This window comes from Olea europaea, chromosome 23 (assembly GCF_002742605.1).
Source record: "Olea europaea var. sylvestris chromosome 23, O_europaea_v1, whole genome shotgun sequence".
Taxonomy (NCBI): domain Eukaryota; kingdom Viridiplantae; phylum Streptophyta; class Magnoliopsida; order Lamiales; family Oleaceae; genus Olea; species Olea europaea.
This window is the reverse complement of record NC_036259.1, coordinates 7,229,625-7,247,728: the sequence shown is the minus strand read 5'-3', so window position 1 is coordinate 7,247,728 and position 18,104 is coordinate 7,229,625. Positions and strand designations below refer to the sequence as shown.

Below are 18,104 nucleotides of genomic sequence, written 5' to 3'. Positions count from 1 at the left end.
AGGAGGTTTACATGGTTCCTCCTCCTAGTCTTTCTTACTCTCCTGGATTTGTTTGCAAGCTCAAGAAGGCACTTTATGGCCTCAAACAAGCACCTCGTGCCTGGTTTGAGAAATTTTCCACTGTTGTTACCTCTCTTGGCTTTACATCCAGTCATCATGACTCCGCTCTATTCTTTAGAAGCACTTCTACTGGTCGCATTCTATTATTGCTATATATTGACGATATGATTATCACTGGTAATGATGTTGATGGAATTGCAAGTTTGAAATCAGAATTAGCTCGTCGTTTTGAAGTGAAGGACTTGTGTACATTATCTTATTTTTTGGTGATCAAAGTTGCTTCTTCTCCTAGAGGTTATCTTCTCTCTCAATCCAAGTATACTATGGATGTTATTGAGCGTGCCCATCTTACTGATACTAAAACTGTTGATATTCCTCTTGAGTCCAACGCTTGATATTCATCCTCTGATGGTGTACTATTACCTGATCCCACTTTGTATCGCACTATTGTTGGATGTCTAGTTTATCTTACCATCACACGTCCTAATATTGCTTATGTTGTTCACATTGTTAGTCAGTTTATTTCAGCTCCTACTACTGTTCATTGGGCAGCAATTGTTCATATCTGTGTTATCTTCGTGGTATATGCTTTCAAAGTCTTTTGTTACCGTCGACCTCATCCTTAGTACTCCGTGCCTACTCTGATACTGATTGGGCCAATGACCCCACTGATTGTAAGTCCACTACTGCTTTTTATATATTTTTGGATAATTCTCTTATCTCTTAGAAAAAAAAGCAGACTGTTGTTTCCTATTCTTCTACGGAGGCAAAGTATCGAGCTATGGCATCCACTATTACTGAAATTGTGTGGTTGCGATGGTTACTTGGAGACATAGGTGTTCCTCATTCTTTTCCATCCCCTAAGTATTGTGATAATACCAGTGCTATTTAGATCTTTCACAACTTCGTATTCCATGAACGCACAAAGTATATTGAGATTGATTGTCATCTGGTTCGTCATCATTTACAGACTGGCACCATTTCCCTACCTTTTGTTTATTCATCATTGCAGCTTGCTGACTTCTTCACTAAGTCTCAGCCGGTTCATCGTTTTCGCTTCTTACGTGACAAACTCTCGTTGTTTCTTGCTTCAGCATCATGAGTTTGAGGGGAGATGATAATATATTTATTTGTTTAATTATTTAATTAATATTTAGTTTCCTTATTAGCTTAGGTCTCTTTGTAATATGTTAAGTCATTGTAAACCCTAATTCATTTTTTGAGTGGCTCAATTGTTTTCCTCCTAATCTTTCTCCTTCTTTGGTTCTCTATATGTTTGATTTTATAGGTTAGATTATTTGTTATCACTTGCGACTTTCGCATATCCACTGGAACTACAATCACATGCAGTTTAATATGATGTCCAAACATACAGATGACATACACGTGGATGGGAGTAGAGCTGCATTTGTTTACGATGTGATTCCATTGAATTTCAAGCTCAACAAATATGGTACAAAATGCAATGAAAAAAACTTCAATTCCTAACCTCCATATGGGCGTTGATTGTTCAACATGTAGCAAATCAATGTACTTAATGCAAATGACAACAAATTAAACATTATTTTCTACAAATTTAAAAGTTGTCTGTAAATTCTTTTCATCATCCAATTCACTTCATCACTACTAAGTCCAAGGTTTAAAAAAATGAACAAATATCAGATGATCCCATTGAATAAAATCTTCGAGCATGCCTTCGCATTTACGTGAGATTGACCACAAATGAGCAATAGCTATTAATACAAGTTGAATGTGCTGGTATTTCTCATTTACTGGCTATCTTTATCTCGACAGCGTTTTATGCAACTTCATTGACGGTTTATTTCTATTATAGATACAAGATTTTGCAAAGTACTAGTACGCAGCGAAAGCAGCTACATTAAGCCAAACCGTGTATAAGAAAACCATGTTGACCTGGGCCATGGGTAGCTATCTCCACTACAGAATGCAGTTCTTCAAAGACAGTTTCTTCTATTGTAGATATAAGATTTTGCAACATACACGTACGCGGAAAATGCAGCAGCACTAAGCGCAGCCAGTAGCCAATAGAAGTAGTCGACATGAGCCCGGTTAAGGTTGTCTGAAAACCAACTGTCTCGCCCCGGACCACTGGTGGCTTTCTCCACCACTGAGATTAGAAAACTGCTCAAGAAGTTCCCTATGCCAAATATGCTCAAGTATAGAGCAAGACCAATGCTTTTCAGCTGGTCTGGAACCTGGTCATAGAAGAACTCTTGGAGTCCGACCATGGTAAACACATCTGCAACTCCAAAAAGCAAATACTGAGGTAGCAGCCACCACACACTCATAGGCACTGTTGCTTTCGGCATGTCCACCAATCCATATTCAGCAGCTGTTTTTAGACGTTCCCTCTCGACCAAAGCTGCAATTACCATGGCAAGAAAAGATAAAAATATTCCAGTTCCAATTCGTTGAAGCATTGTAATGCCAGAGGGTTTTCCAGTTATAGCTCTCGCAATTGGAACCAAAATTCGGTCATAGATAGGAATAAAGACAACAATGGCAATGCTGATAAAAGATTGTAGTGAAGCAGCTGGTATTTGTAAGCTAGACGTGATAGAACGATCCATTGTAGCTCCTTGTTTAGTGAATAAAGTCGATGATTGTGAAAATGCAATGGCATATCCCAAACATGCAGTCCATATTGGAAAAAGCCTAAGAACTGCCTTTGCCTCTTCAATCTCAGTGATACTACAAACTTTCCCATCTTCCTTCGAAACATCAGGTGCAAGCAATGCTTTATCAAGAAACCTGTTAGAAACCAAAAATAATATAATGAAACAAATGAGATTGGTCCCAAAATTTCAATCATATAAAGCACAAATTTATAGTAAAACAATATCAACGCATTTTATTATAATGAAGTTACTATAGAGCATTACTTTATCCCCAGAGTGATTGTTTTAAGCATCTAGGTCTGATTATTAACAAGGAAGAAGCAGATACTGAAGAAGACATAATTCATTAAGTTCAGCTTGGTAAAGTGATATGGAGAAGTGACACTCTATAATAAGAAGATGTGTTATAGATCTGCTATGCTATATGGTTAAGTTTTAGGTTTGTTGAAGGACAAAATGCTCATAAGATGACCACGGTGGATAAGATAGATTTCACTAAGCCGGATAAGGTAAGAAATGAAAATATGTGTCAACAAGTAACGTCGGTGTCGGCTGAGAATAATGGAAGGACAACTTGGATAGTTCAAACATGTTTTGCATAGACTTACCGATTTCAAACCCTACTAAAAAAAAGCTTAACAGGACTAATAATGAAACCTAAATGCATCGAAGAGAGAAGAAGAGGCAAAGTTTATCTTCCAAATATCAAAACACACAAAGGGGCAGTTGACTTACTTGAACTGTTGAGATCCTTGATATGGCAGAATTCCCTGTGCTTCCTGTTCCTTAGATATTGCTCCTGGAGTAGTCCGCCAATTTCTAGCTGCATTCAGGAATACCTGACCAATTCTAACAAATGGGTTTCTTTCATCGCTGTGCGTGCGAAATCGGTAAGTCATAGTTCCAAGCAAAAAAATAATCAGCGCAAGGCACATGATAATGCAGGGAATTCCAAAGCCAAGAGCCCAACTTAGGTTGTCTTGGATGTAGTTCAATACAAACAGAGCAACTACAATACCCAAATTCATGGAAAAATACCACCAATTGAAGAATGAGCTTTTGTCATTACATTCTTTTGGGTCTAGCTCATCAAACTGGTCAGCTCCAAAAGCCTGGAGACAAGGTTTATGTCCTCCTTGTGCTAGGGCAAATAAATACAAAGAGAAGAAGAAGAAAATAATTTGAAACTGTGGCGGGGAGCATGCCATGTTATTTGCAGCAAAATGGCAGTCGGAAGATTTGATTGAATATAGAACAGCAGATAGGGATAAGAAGCCAAGTGCCTGAGATCCATAATAGTAACAGAAAACAATTAGAATTTCCTAGAAGAAAAATATTTTCACAAATGAATTTACCAGAAAGTATTTGTGAGAGAGAGAATTTTCATTTTCTCAAGCTGGTTTCATGATTCTTCAAAACCTTTAAGAATTATTCAGCCATATATAATTTTGAATAGGCACTGGACTTTCCTGTTTTTCTTATTGAGAAGCTTAGTTTAAGGTATCTAACCATAAACTAGATGATTATATTATATTGGCAGCTTGCATCTAATGATACAGGGGTAAGTTACCAGTACAAAGAGAATACGTTATAAATCTTTGAAACGTACAGACAAAATAAATAAAGATGGGTCACAGAAACCCTCTTATTTTAGTCACTACACAAAAATATGAGATTTTATCAATTTTCTACTGCGTGATAAAAAGAAAATCGGTTATTTGTTAGAGCTATGTTACAATCTGCAGCACGATTCAGTCAAAGATGAGTTCATATGTAATAATAAACCTCATTGCCATCTTTGAATCTACAGAACAGTGCTTCGTCAGGTCTGAACCCCAAAATAAAGTGTTTAAAAACTTTTAGTCTCAAGTACAAACAAATTCAAAGAAGTGGATAGTCATCATTTAATCAAATTCTTTCCGAAAAACTGACTTGAAGACACATGAGGCCAGAGAGGAAAAATAAAAATAATTGAAGGAAGAAAGAAACGAAGATATCTTAGAAGCACAATAACTCAGACTGAAGGCCGAACCTTATTTTAGATTTTAAGAAGTACAGCATGTTTTGCTAAGCTAAAAAAGTTCACTTACAATAAATAAACAAATTTTAAAACAAATAATTATTTTTCAAAGTTGGAAATTAGTTACTTGTTGTGAGAGTAAGGAAAATTCAACTTAAAAGTAAGAAAAAAGTAACTCATCCAAACATGTTTCGAACCAAAAAAGTTACTTTTTTTAAATCATAGAAAACATGCTCTTACTGGGAGTGAGTGAAAGATATTTATTTTCTTATTCCCATCTCCACTTATACACTCAGGATCTTGCTTCATCTCTGTTGTTTATCATGAGCACTATCACAAAACACAAGTTTATTTTTCCCCAATGTGAAAAGCATACTCATAACGAGTCTGAAGACACAGAAAACTCCAGCAACTAACCGACCAAGAATCACAAGCTCAACCAAGTAAAGGTATTTAAATCATAGCTTAACAGGCACATACTACCATTCGGCTCCAAAAAACTGCCAAATTGATGGATGAAAGTCAACGAGAACATCTAACTAGAAATAGAAAAAGTAATTCTTCTGGCTGCTCCATTCTGAACAGCAGACTGTAGTGACAAATAGCCAAATCAAATAACAGATGAAGGAAGTTCAATTGGAGTAGTCATGATGTATTTATTATAAGAAGAAACAACATCAAGCTTTTTAAACCATCCTTTTTTGGATCTCAGAATTGAATGAGCTAACACATGTTAGATAAATTTTTTTACACAAGATTCTTTAGGTTATTCCCTTTGTTTGACAGTGACTTTTTGAGAATTAAATTCCTAAAACTATTGACAAATAAGAATTTGAATACATTTTTATTAAAGATTAATTGAAAAACTACGGTAACATGAGTAAAATTCATTAAAAATGTTTTCTTGCATATCTGAGTGGTGCAAGAGCCAAATTAATCAAACCTATGCTCATATTTTAATTCTACATATGTTTGAGAATTCATAAATTTCGTCCCTGCTTCTTGTCAGATGAACAATCTTCTCGTACAATTTGTTACACCAGATTGTCGAGAGCTCGCCATTGAAACTGGCTTAAATGGTTATAAATCCACGAGCCAAGTTTTAAGACGTAATTAGAGCCGTTATATTCTACCCCTTCTTTCTAGATCTAACATCCATGGCAGCCCATATTCCCAGCTATTTGACTTCACAAACTATCTGTAATCAGCCCTGTCGAGGTTGTCCAGTATGAGTCACTCCCAGGTGCCAGCAAAGTTTCAAGTTAGGTATCATGAATGCAATTAGAGGCGTTAATCGTTGTATAATTTTAAAGCTCAAAACGGAAAATATATATTGCAGAATGATTCGTGTACTGACCAGGATATAGAGCCCAGAGGCAATGACAATGGTTCGGTATCGACCAAGAAACGAATCCGCCACAAAAGCACCCAAAAGTGGCAAAATCATCGACGTGCCGGACCACGCATTCACATTCTCCGCCGCAGTTGCGGTGGATTGGCCCAACGGACCCGTCAAATAGCTTATCAAATTCGAACTTATTCCATAGTACGCAAATCTCTCAGCCACTTCAACACCTAACAAATCCAAAACATAAATAAAATGCAACCAAAAGAACTTTTATATTCTCTAACATTTTGAATATTGAACTGGATAAAACTTGTACCTATGATGAAGAAAGCGGACTTCCAACCACCAGACATGGATCGGATAACAGGGCTGCCTTTGAAGTCGACGGACCCATAAACGACATCGTTCAACAGTGGAGTTTCGGCATCCAAAAGGTTAGTTCCGGCGGTGGGCATTGCCATATTTCTAGAGCTCAACAAACAATAGATTGTAATCAGGGAAACTTGACATTTGTTTTGATTAACTTCAAAGAGGAACAAGTTCAATTGAATAGATGTGATTGTACGTCTACTCCAATCCTCCTCTCACACGCAAGCGCCATTTCTTTCAAACGGTTATACATATGAAGGTCAATATTTGCAATCGGGAAAAACAGGGCATTATACTGATTACGTTCAAAACACATAACGTTTGAAAGAAATTTCTTTCTTTAAATACTGAATTTTTTTTATTCAGATAAAAGACGTGATGTGATTTTGTTCGTCTACTTCAAGACAGATGCTTTAAAGATTTGAGTTGCATTAAGGTCCATCAATGGAGTGTGTGTATATATATATTTTACACACACGAATTTGATCACCTAAGCATCGTAACATGTATTGTAATTTGCAATGTCACTCAATGCTTAGCATAAATAAGCACTGATACTTAGAAAATCATATATATATATCGAGTTAGGGGAACATAATGATTGACATAGAGGACGATCAAACACATTTCCCTCAAAGGTCAAACATTATTTAATTCACGAGAAACCCGCGCGGGTCAATCACCCCGAGTGTCAAGTATTTTTTGGCAAAGTGACATTTTCCTTTATAAATATTGATTCTGTTGAAAGCCCAGACAAAAGTGGCTCAGGGAAAATTAATTTTTTGAACTTTTACGGAAAATTACAACTTTGATGCCCAACCTTTTCAAAATATAGCAACAAGGTCCCCAAGCTACAATTCGTGTCTCTACTTGACAGAAACCGTTTAATGGGACGTGAAACTCTCATGTGTTGGACAAGTGACGATAATTTTGAAGGATATTACTTCCCACAAAATATTACAATCACAATTTTTCATGCCTCTAAATCAATACCACAACATATTAGAAAACATCATGTATATAAAAAAGAATCATTTTTATTTGTCTACTCGCGATCTGTTGATAATTTGATTGCTTTCAAAACTCAACAAGTTTAACTAATTTATGTCCCGTTTGGTTACCACTTCATAAACAGATAATAAAGTAGTCAAAGTCAAACATTTATCGCTAACAAATGGTATGTAATTAGGCACGAGATAATTGTAATCCTCGAGCAAAATAAAGAAAAAAACGAAGATCCATTTCTAGGACAAAATATAATGTGATTAGCATCAAAGAAACATTCAAAAACCATCGAAGAAACCAAGTGTTAACTTCATTTCACAAAGAGAATGCGTGTGTATAACAATTTACAAACATACTAATAAGTTAAATAGATTTCCAAGCCTCTATCCCCTTCAATCTTGAACCGCGAGGGTGATGCAGTATAAGAGACATAACGCTTGCTTTATTTGATTAATTTAATTAGAGTTTAAATGTGTTATTTTAATTAATGCCTAATTTATAATAGGAGCTTAGGGACCAAGAGAGTAATTTTTAGAAATTAATAATATATAGAATATTCTCCAATTTCATCAAAATTATTGGTGTTTGTTGAAGAATCCGCGTGATATTGACGCAAAAGAATTTTCAACATCCAAGACTTTATGGTAGAAAGTATCAAAGAAAATTCTTCCAAGCACAAGATTTTTTTTTTTTGGCAAAAGCCCTGTAATTGTAGCATGTTTCAAGTATCAATATTTATTTGGTATGGATTTTAATAATTGATTTTTTGACCATTAAAAATAAAGTAGATCATATCCGTAAAAGAAGAATTAAAAAATGACGATTGAAATAACGTAATAACAATTAAAAAATTAATTATAATTGACTTAAAATTTATACCAAACAATTAGGGATGTCAATTGGGCCGAGCCGGCTCGCGGCTCGTCGGCTCGGCTCGTCAAAGTTAGGCTCATGGGCTGCTCGGGCTCATCATTTGACGAGCTCGACTAACGGCTCGTGGGCCGAGCTCACGAGCCGGCTAGTCCAAAAAAGTGGAAAAAATTAAAATTTTATCAATAAAATTTGAAAATTTTGCAAAAAATAAAAATTCACGAGCTCGCGAGCCGGGCCGAGCCCACGAACTCGTGGCTCGTGAGTACACGAGCTCGTGGGCCGAGCCTAGCTCGCCCACAAGCAACGAGCCGAGCCCGAGCTCAGCTCGTAAAAACGAGCCACGAGCTCGACTCGACCCAGTGCCACCCCTACAAACAATCACTCAATCCTATTCCTCTAGCTGAGAATAGTAGGAAATGACATCTAGAGATATAATTCCAATAAAATATCTATATCATCCTCCATCTACAGGTACCTAATCCTAAAGTTTTACTTTTTGTCAAGGCCCCTATTCTACAAGAGGACCCTCATTGGACAATGAAATTTCTCTCAAATTTTAACAATGCGCCCATGTTTAAGCCTATTTATTTTTTTGGGTTAATAGATTTTGAGATGTGAAAATTATACCGTCACAACTTTTTGAATATTACAATTCAAAAAATGTGTTGAAGGTTTGTTTATTCAAAAATCAGGTGATAATTCTAATATTTTAATATTAATAATACTATATTATAAAATTAAATTACACACCACCATTTAACCCATCTAGAGCCAGATTTAATCCCAATTTCGTCTCTTTCTCTAACATATCATTTCTCTCTATTAATATCTCTCTATCTTTTTTGCTGCACATTCCATCTTTCTACCATTTCTCCTCTACTCTTTTTGAAAGTAGCAAGCATAAATCAATGTCTAAGATTAGGGCTGGGCAAATCTCCCGAACGGAACCGAACTCGACGGTTCTTGTTAAATTAAATATCCAAACGGGTATCTAAATTGAGAACCGACGGGTACAGTTCGATTCTCGGTTCTAGACCAAAAATCGAAAAATTGAATTTTTCTAATTTTTTTTATATTGAATAAATCAAATTATTTTAATTTTAATTTTTTCTAAATAAATTAACAATTTCTAAATCCAAATTTTTGGCCCAATAATTTGTTTCATTCTAATTTTTAATTTTTTGCCCTTACTCATTTTATTGTTTCATTTCTTAACGCAACAAGATCAAATCCACTAAATAACCCTAAACACCTACACTAAAATGCATAACGCTGTCTCGACTCTCGTATTCACTCTCGCAACCTCGCAGACATACCAAAACCTGTACAATCGTTGGCCGATACTGTGACATCCGATCGAAGCTGTGACCTCCGTCGACCGAAACTTTGATCGTAGCGATCATTTGAATAAGGTAGTCTACTAGTCTTTCACATTCCAAAATCATTGAATGTGTCATTGGTTGTATTTATATAATGTTGTTATAAATGTTAAAAAATTTAATTATAGTACAAAATCGAACCGAACGGAACCGAACTCGAACGGTTCCATAATTATATTTGTACCCGACAGTTCCATTTACTAGATACTCGAAAATTTTGGTTCGATTCGGTTCTAAAGAGAATCGAACCGAACCGACCCACGTCCACCTCTACCTAAGATCTCAGTTTCCCAATTTTTTTTATTAGGACTCAAATCGCCACTATAGCAATTTTGTGGTGGTTTGCGACAGTTTGCATGGGTTTTTTTTTTTTATAACTCAGGTGTCCATATTTCGCCTGATTAATTCTGAGTAGTGACAACCTTCCCCTTAGTTTGCCACCCAGATAAATTCGGAATCTATTAATCCAAAAAAATAAATGGGCTTAAACCTGGGCGCATTGTTAAAATTTGAGAGAAATTTCAGTGTCCAACGAGGGGACTCTTGTAGAGTATGGGCCTTGTAAAACTTTAGGATTAGGTACCTGTAGATGGAGGATGACATAGATATTTTATTGGAATTATATCTCTAGATGTCATTTCCTACTATTCTCAGCTAGAGGAATAGGATTGATACTTGGCCCGCAGTAATTTTCATTTAAATAGTTGGGAAATGATTGTCATTTGTTTATCATCGAATCAATCGGTTAGGTAGAAATTTGCATTAATAAGTGCAATGGTATTATTATTGTATTTCGGTGATGTGTAAAGTAGCTTATTAAAAGCTAGAGAAGACAAAAGCAAACTATAATTGATAGGGGCATGAAAATAGACTCACAAGACTAGATATTATGAATCCATGATAGATTATACAATTATGCATTCTGAATTTTTTTATTTGCTTTTTTTTTTTTATGTAATTTATTCATATGAATCCCAAACTTTCTTTTACTTTAAGATGTAAATTACAATAATCGAGAACAAAAATAAATAAATAAATAATATCTGCATCCAGATATTGCATCAAATAAAAAACAATCATATTCATGCACCAACTAACAAACTGTCATGTAAATGTCATATAGAGCGACTACCGATAGTCAACTGTATTAATAGCATTACTCGTGTAAAAAATGTGTAACAAATTCTTTTTTGATCAAACACGGGTCATTAATAAAAATAAACGCCAATAGTCTCTTATCATTATCTTTCAATGATAATTAAATACAATTACAAGGGAAATTTACAAATAGAGCATCTATATAAGGTGTATTTACGTGTTACATATCGTATTTTTTTTTAAATTTATACTTTTGCATATTATATTTTTATAATATTGAAATAAATTTAACCTTTTTTAAAAGTTTATAAAATTTGTCATTGTAAATGTTTAAAAAGACCAAAATACCTATATCGACAATTTGAAGTTAAATAGACCAAAAAATCACAAATTTGTCATTTACAATTTATCTTCCTCTTCCTTTTTCTTTTTTTCTTTTTTAAGGTTTGGCCCGCCTAAAATAAATAAATAAATAAATTGACTTTATTGGACACCGGCCCAGACTACTGGCCTGTTACTGTATTTAAATGTGGAGGGACTTGATCTAAAGAGAAAGATGATATCGAGGACCAAAACATAACTGAGCTAAAAGTTGAACGATGCAATTGCAAGGTCAAAATATGGATTTACCTTCTGCAATTTGGTTGTACCGTGCGATCACGATCTTAGTTATCATGTGATCGCATGGTACAAAATACAGGCAAGAAAGCAATTAGCTCGCATTTTAACCTAACTGGGGAAGCCAAATTGAATATTAGAAGGTGAGAAAGAGTTACAACGCATCAAACATAAAAACTTGAAATATTTTTGCTCGGATTTGATGATCAAAAGCAAGAAAATATGAAAATAACTGATGACTCAATTGAAGAAATTTATGGGAGGCAAAATTGTTTTCGTATCTCATCTTTGCAATTATATTTTTCAGGTGATGAATAATCAAAATTTTGTTATTTTTGTATACTTAGCATGTTAGGCTAAATCTATTTAGTGTTAGAATGATGATGTAAACCGTTAATTGATCGTTTTTAATTCAAAGACTTCTTTTAAGTAGAATTTGTGTTCATTGATTGATACCATGTTTATAATGTTATTTCAGTCCTTGATCACTATTTAAATAATGTATGTCTTGTTTGATTTTCGGGAGGTTCAAAATTGGTTAATTCCTATTCCTATTCCGTTTTATTTAAATAATTGTCATTTCCTACTGTTCAAAACACGGCCCCCCTTTTTTGGGAAATGATTGTGATTGTTTTTGTGGTGATTTTTTAGGTGGTTTCGTGGTAATTTTCAAGGCGTTTTTGTGGTGATTTTGAAGGGATAGTGCTTATGGTGTTGGTGGTGGTCACATGTTCATAGAATTTGTCCTTGTTCGACGGGGATTAAAATCAAATTTATAGTTGATTTGATCAAAGTTGATGAAATATGTGGTTGAAAAGATATGGAACTCATGAAATATGTGGTTAAAATTGATTATTGACTTTGATTTTGATTAAAATCTTAATTTTAATAGATAAAAAACAAGGTTTATATGTCAAATGTTGTGTTGATATTTTTTGGTGGTGCCAATAATGGTGATGGGTCACATGTCACATGTACTAGGTCACAGATTATTGTGCATTGGTCACATATAAAATATTCATAGGATAGATCAAACATAATTGGTCACATATCATCCTTGAATGTCACAAGTCACATGTTATATTGTATATGTCACAGATTAATGGTTATCGTGTGTGAGTCACATATCAATGTCCATAAGGCGCAAGTCACTAGAGTATGTGATGGATCAATTAAAATTGGTCATAGATCAATGTCTATAGAGTCTTAGGTCACATGTAACATGTCATATGTCAAAGTGTATAGGTCATAGATAAAAAATTCAAGAGATCTGCTCACATACCGTTGATATCTCGAACTTCAATTCTTTGAATTGTTCATAAATTCAATTAACCATATTTTGATGATGAGAATTGAAGTTATTTGCTCCGGTAAGTACTCTATAACTTACACCAAGAACTGTTTTTCAATTTCTAACTTTAAAAATAGATTTAAGTTACACAAACACTGCTCACTCGCAACAATGCTTAGTCAATGTTCTCCAACGGCCACTATGCTTCTGCCTCTATCTCCACTACCCGAGTCTACAATGCTCAGTCATCGTTGAGCGACGACCAGTTCGCTACTAAAAAGTCGTCATCGATCACTGTAGATTCTATCTTCATTTCGATGAAGTTATTTAGATGCAATGTAACTACGCGGATGGATGTTGACGGTTGAATGCCGACAATGGATAGATGCTAGGGATTGTACGAGGGAATGGCAGCAAACTGGTGCACGAGAGTGAGTGGAAGTGGGGGTGGGAGGAGGAGGAGGGATTTGGTAGGTAAGTAGATTAATTTAATTTAATAGTATTATTATTTATAATTAAAAATATTGAATTAACACCTATGATTAAAACCAATACTATGATTAAAACTATGATTAAGGGACCAAATGGATACATAGGTGTTCAGTGACCTCTGTGATCGCAACTATGAAACTTTAGATAGCAATCCCAACTTTGTTACATTGTGTGTTCACGCCCAATACTACGGTGAAATTGCAAGGCAGTTCCCGACGTTAAGTTCAGATCCCAATAGTCCTATTTATGACTAAAATTTTGAATCATAAACTCACACGCTCATTCAAAGCTTTGTACAAGCTTATTACAAAACACATGCAAACCCATTTTAATATATCTATTTCTCATATTGAAAACGAAGAAGAAAAAGGAGAATCAAATGAGAAAAAATAAGAAGTGACTGAAAGGATTCAATATTCGAGATTATTTTTTATCTTCTTTTCAATTATTCAATTTCGGATAATGTTGAATCAATTATTTTGTGTTCTTGTAATTAATTTGATATGTGGCTAATTGTATAGATGTTAGAATAACGTTAAACCTTACTTTTGAAGGTTTGATATTTAATCCCGAATTTTGACATTAAAACATGTGTTTGGTTTTGAATAATTATTAGTACTTAATATTTTTCAATTAATGAGCTACTAGTTGAATTGTCTTGAAGATACATTTTATTTCTTTTATTTCTGCTAGATATTAGAAAATATAATTTGTATTATGATTTTTTTGTAAAAATGTTATGGGTAGAACTAGATTTGAACCCGATTTGAGTTTGATTCTAATAATTACTTAAACTTGAATATTTCATTTCTAAAATACTTGAAAAATAGTAATATTTCCACATCGATCCGCACGTTCCCCAAGCCTATTTCATACTACCTTCAGTTACTAACCAAACTTTACAACATGCAAAGAATATGTCAGCTCTCGACATTTTATAGCCCACAATTTTTAGAATTAAGCTTTGTCACCAGATGAATTTGACATCTTTGTTGACTGAACATATGTAAAAAAATAATTGAATGATATAGTTGATTATTTTTTAAATAGTCTAATAAAATTTTACCACCAAACGTTTCTGTCATCCATAATGTCATCTAAGATGTTAGTGAAGCATGGTTGTAATTTTCAAGTAAGGAGTTTCAAGAACTAAGTTAGAGGACAAGTTTTCAATAAGAGCGGCGTGTTATTTCATTCGAGGCCGTGTTTCAACAAGTAAAACTACTGTGAAAAAATGGTATTTCTCAATACACTCTAAAAAGAGTGCCACTTTTGTCAATTGAGGTTTCGACTCATTTGGGAAACTTTGCCTAATTGGCACTTGACTATTGGATACATGATACTCACTTGGATTGTGCTAGTTGAGACCTGTTTTGGACCATTGGATTAAGCCAATGGCTGAGATCGTCCCTTGGGATGTGACCGTCCAATTAACCCAAAAGTCTCGTGACTTTTGGGGTCATTCCAGATTCTTCCTTCTCTCTCTCTTTGGCGTCTCTCTCTGCTTCTTCGAGTTTTTCTTTTGAATTTGAAAAATCTTTCTCTTAATGTATAGTTTCTGCGATCTGGTTATGGAGTTTATGTTTTGGATTAATGATCTACCTGAGAGAGAGGTTGATCTTGTACTGTAAAACTCCTAAACATTTGGTTGATTTCGTGCTTGTGTGTTTCACGAGATCTTTAGATCGGTGACTGAAACTGTAGGATCTGAGTGGTTCTTGATGTACTCTTGCTCCCTTGGAAGGTGCCATAGTGGAACGGGCTGTCACTGAGCCCCCCAGATTAGGCCTATTCACGGCTGAACTGAGTCAACAACTTGGTGTTCTTGTGTTATTTTTCTGTTTTCATTTGTGTGTTATCGTTTTTACTGCAAGTTTATTTTACAAATCAACCGAAATTCTTCACAAATTGGTATCAGAGCCTTCTGGCTTCTAGGTTCGGTTCGGTATACTCTGTATAAATCCATGTTGGGTTATTTTTTAGGTTTTTGAATAGTGTAGATCGATTTTTCAGATCTACACAAAAGGCGGTTCGGTTATTCTTTTTCTCTCGATATTTCTTTTTTGGCAATTATAGTCACTGATTCATTTGATTTTCCTTGGAAGGTGACATTGGAAGGTGGTTCGAGTTAACTGGCTGGGTTTATTGAATACTTTATATGTATAAAACAGACACTGCAAAAATCTGCTATGATCTGACCATTATTCCTTTGGACCTGGTTTTCCACGGGTTAATCATGATATAGTTTATTTCATGATGCATGTTGTTCTTGATCTAGTTAACTGAAAATAATATACTAGTTATCTATTTACTAACTTGTGATCTAGTTATAAAACCTGTCTTGCATCTTTGAGATATCTGACTGAAGTTTTTTAAATATATCTGTTTGTTTTTTATATATAAATATACTGTCAAATATCTATTGTACTTAACTCAATCTTTGAAAAGTTGTTACTGAATATTTTTTTTTTGGGTTTCTTGAAACTGTCTACTATTGGTTTTCTTGAAACTGCTTGATACAAAATCTTTCAAAAACCTTTTCTGCTGTATCCATGAGTAAGGTCCACCCTTTTACAGAATCTGTAATGGGTTCGAAGGTCGAATTGCCCCAATTCGATGGAAAGGGGGACTACTCTATATGGAAGCAGAAAATGAGGGCCATTTTGGTCCAACAGAAGGTTGCAAAAGCCCTCGATGATCCTGCAACTATCTCTGATGAGTTAAAAGGAAAACCTAACGAAATTGAAGAAATGAATGAGATTGCCTATAGTTCAATAATCATGCATTTATCTGATAATGTGGTTAGACAAGTTGATGACTCTAAAACTGCAGGAATTTTGTGGACTGCCTTGGATGGTTTGTTCTTAAGCAAAACCCTACCTAACAAGATATATTTGTTAGAAAAACCATTTAGTTTTAAAATGGATCCAGGAAAGGATTTGGAAGTCAATTTGAGTGACTTCAGTATTATAGTTAAGAGTTTAGCACATAATGATAAAAAATTTGAAGATGAGGACTTGGCTGTTATTCTTTTAAATTTACTGCCTGAATCTTACAAAGATGTTAAGAATGCCATAAAATATGCTAGGGACACACTTACACAATCGATTGTAATAGATACATTAAGATTAAGAGAGTTAGAAGTTAGGAAAGAAAACAAAACCAACTATAGAGAAGAGAGCCTATTTGTAAGGGAAAGAACTGAAAAGAAGGAATTTAATTTTCAAAACAAGAAATTTAAGGGGAGATCTAAAAGCATATCTAAATCTAAAGATAGAAGTAATAAGAAGTGTTATAATTGTGGGAAGTTGGGATACTTTAAGAGGGACTGCTTTGACTAGAAAAGAAAATTAAAAGATCAGAATAATGCAGCCATAGTGTCAGAATTAGATAGCCTGCATGTATTAAATGTGTCAACTGAAAACTCTATTAGAGACTGGATTCTGGATACAGGATGTACCTTTCATATGTGTCCTGAAAAAACATGGTTTTATAACTATAAAGAAATGAACCAGGAAAGGTGTATATGGGTGATAATAATTCCCAAACTGTAATTGACACAGGTGATATTGCCATAAAAATGTATGATGGCACTGTCAGAACTTTAAGAAATGTGAGATATGTCCCAAATTTGAAAAGGAACCTTATTTCACTAGGGATACTTGAAGATGAGCGATATACCTTCAAATCTGATAATAAAAACCTGAAAATTATGAAGGGCTCTTTAGTTGTAATGAAAGGACCTAAAAGGAATGGGTTATATTATCTAGAGGGAGAAACAGTTATATCACCTGATTCAAATGCTTTAACTGTTAATGAAAACAAATCTAGTCTTTGGCACAATAGAATGGGACACATTCGAAATAAAGGGCTAAAATCTTTAAATAATCAAAAATTACTTGGAAAAGATGACATTGAGCCAGTGAACTTTTGTGAGACTTGTGTTTTGGTAAGTCTCGCAAGGTTAGTTTTGAATCTAGCTCATACAGAACTAATAGGCCCTTGGATTATGTGCATGCTGATCTTTGAGGCCCAGAAAAACACTCCACTTTTGGTGGAAGTAAATACTTCTTATCACTTGTAGATGACTACTCTAGGAAGGTTTGGATTTATCCCTTAAAGGCTAAATCTGAAACCTTCCAAAAGTTTAGAACGTGGCTGAACATTGTTGAAAATCAATTAGAGAAGAAATTGAAAACCCTAAGAACTGATAATGGGCTGGAGTTCTGTAATATAGAATTTGATAATTTCTGTAAACAGAAAGGAATATTAAGGCATAGGATTGTGAAATACACACCTCAGCAAAATGGGGGTAGCTGAGAGAATGAACAGGACTATAATGAATAAAGTAAGATGCATGCTTATTAGTTTTGGTCTGGCTAAAGGGTTTTGGGCTGAAGCTGCTTGTACATCAACTTACTTGATTAATAGGTTCCTTTCCAGTAGTATAGGGTTTAAGACCCCACAAGAATTGTGGACATGAAAAACCCCAAATCTAACTCATATTAGGGTTTTTGGATGTGCAGTATATGCACATCAATCTGAAGGAAAGTTGGAACCTAGAGCCATCAAATGTGTGATGCTAGGATATCCAGAAGGTGTTAAAGGCTACAAATTGTGGGTTTTGGGTGTTCTAGGCATTAAGATTATCAATAGTAGAGATGTAATCTTTAATGAATCAGAAATGCCATGCCTAAAATAAAATTCTAAAGGAACAAATGAATCTGTAAATAATCAGACTGTTCAGAGTGAGGTGAAGTTAACTAAATTTAACCCATCTCAACCTGGAGATGATGAAAATAAGTTGTACATCACCAGGTTGAACAAGTTACTGAACCTGTAGAGCCTGATGAGCCCCGGAATGGGGCTGAATCTGAAGAACCTGATCATATTACTGAAAGACTGAGGTTCA

At 34.7% G+C, this 18,104-nt stretch overlaps 1 protein-coding gene across 1 annotated transcript; it reads right to left on the bottom strand.

Annotated features, from left to right (window-relative positions):
* Positions 1–1,698: 1,698 nt before the first annotated feature.
* LOC111372249 (protein NRT1/ PTR FAMILY 5.10-like) lies at positions 1,699–6,887 on the bottom strand. Its single transcript, XM_022994491.1, has 4 exons — positions 6,384–6,887; positions 6,077–6,294; positions 3,435–3,982; positions 1,699–2,832 (listed from the first exon to the last, which is right to left on the bottom strand). The coding sequence occupies exons 1-4, from the start codon at positions 6,526–6,528 to the stop codon at positions 2,016–2,018; spliced, it is 1,728 nt and encodes a 575-aa protein (XP_022850259.1). The 5' UTR covers positions 6,529–6,887; the 3' UTR covers positions 1,699–2,015.
* Between the last annotated feature and the right edge of the window lie 11,217 nt (positions 6,888–18,104).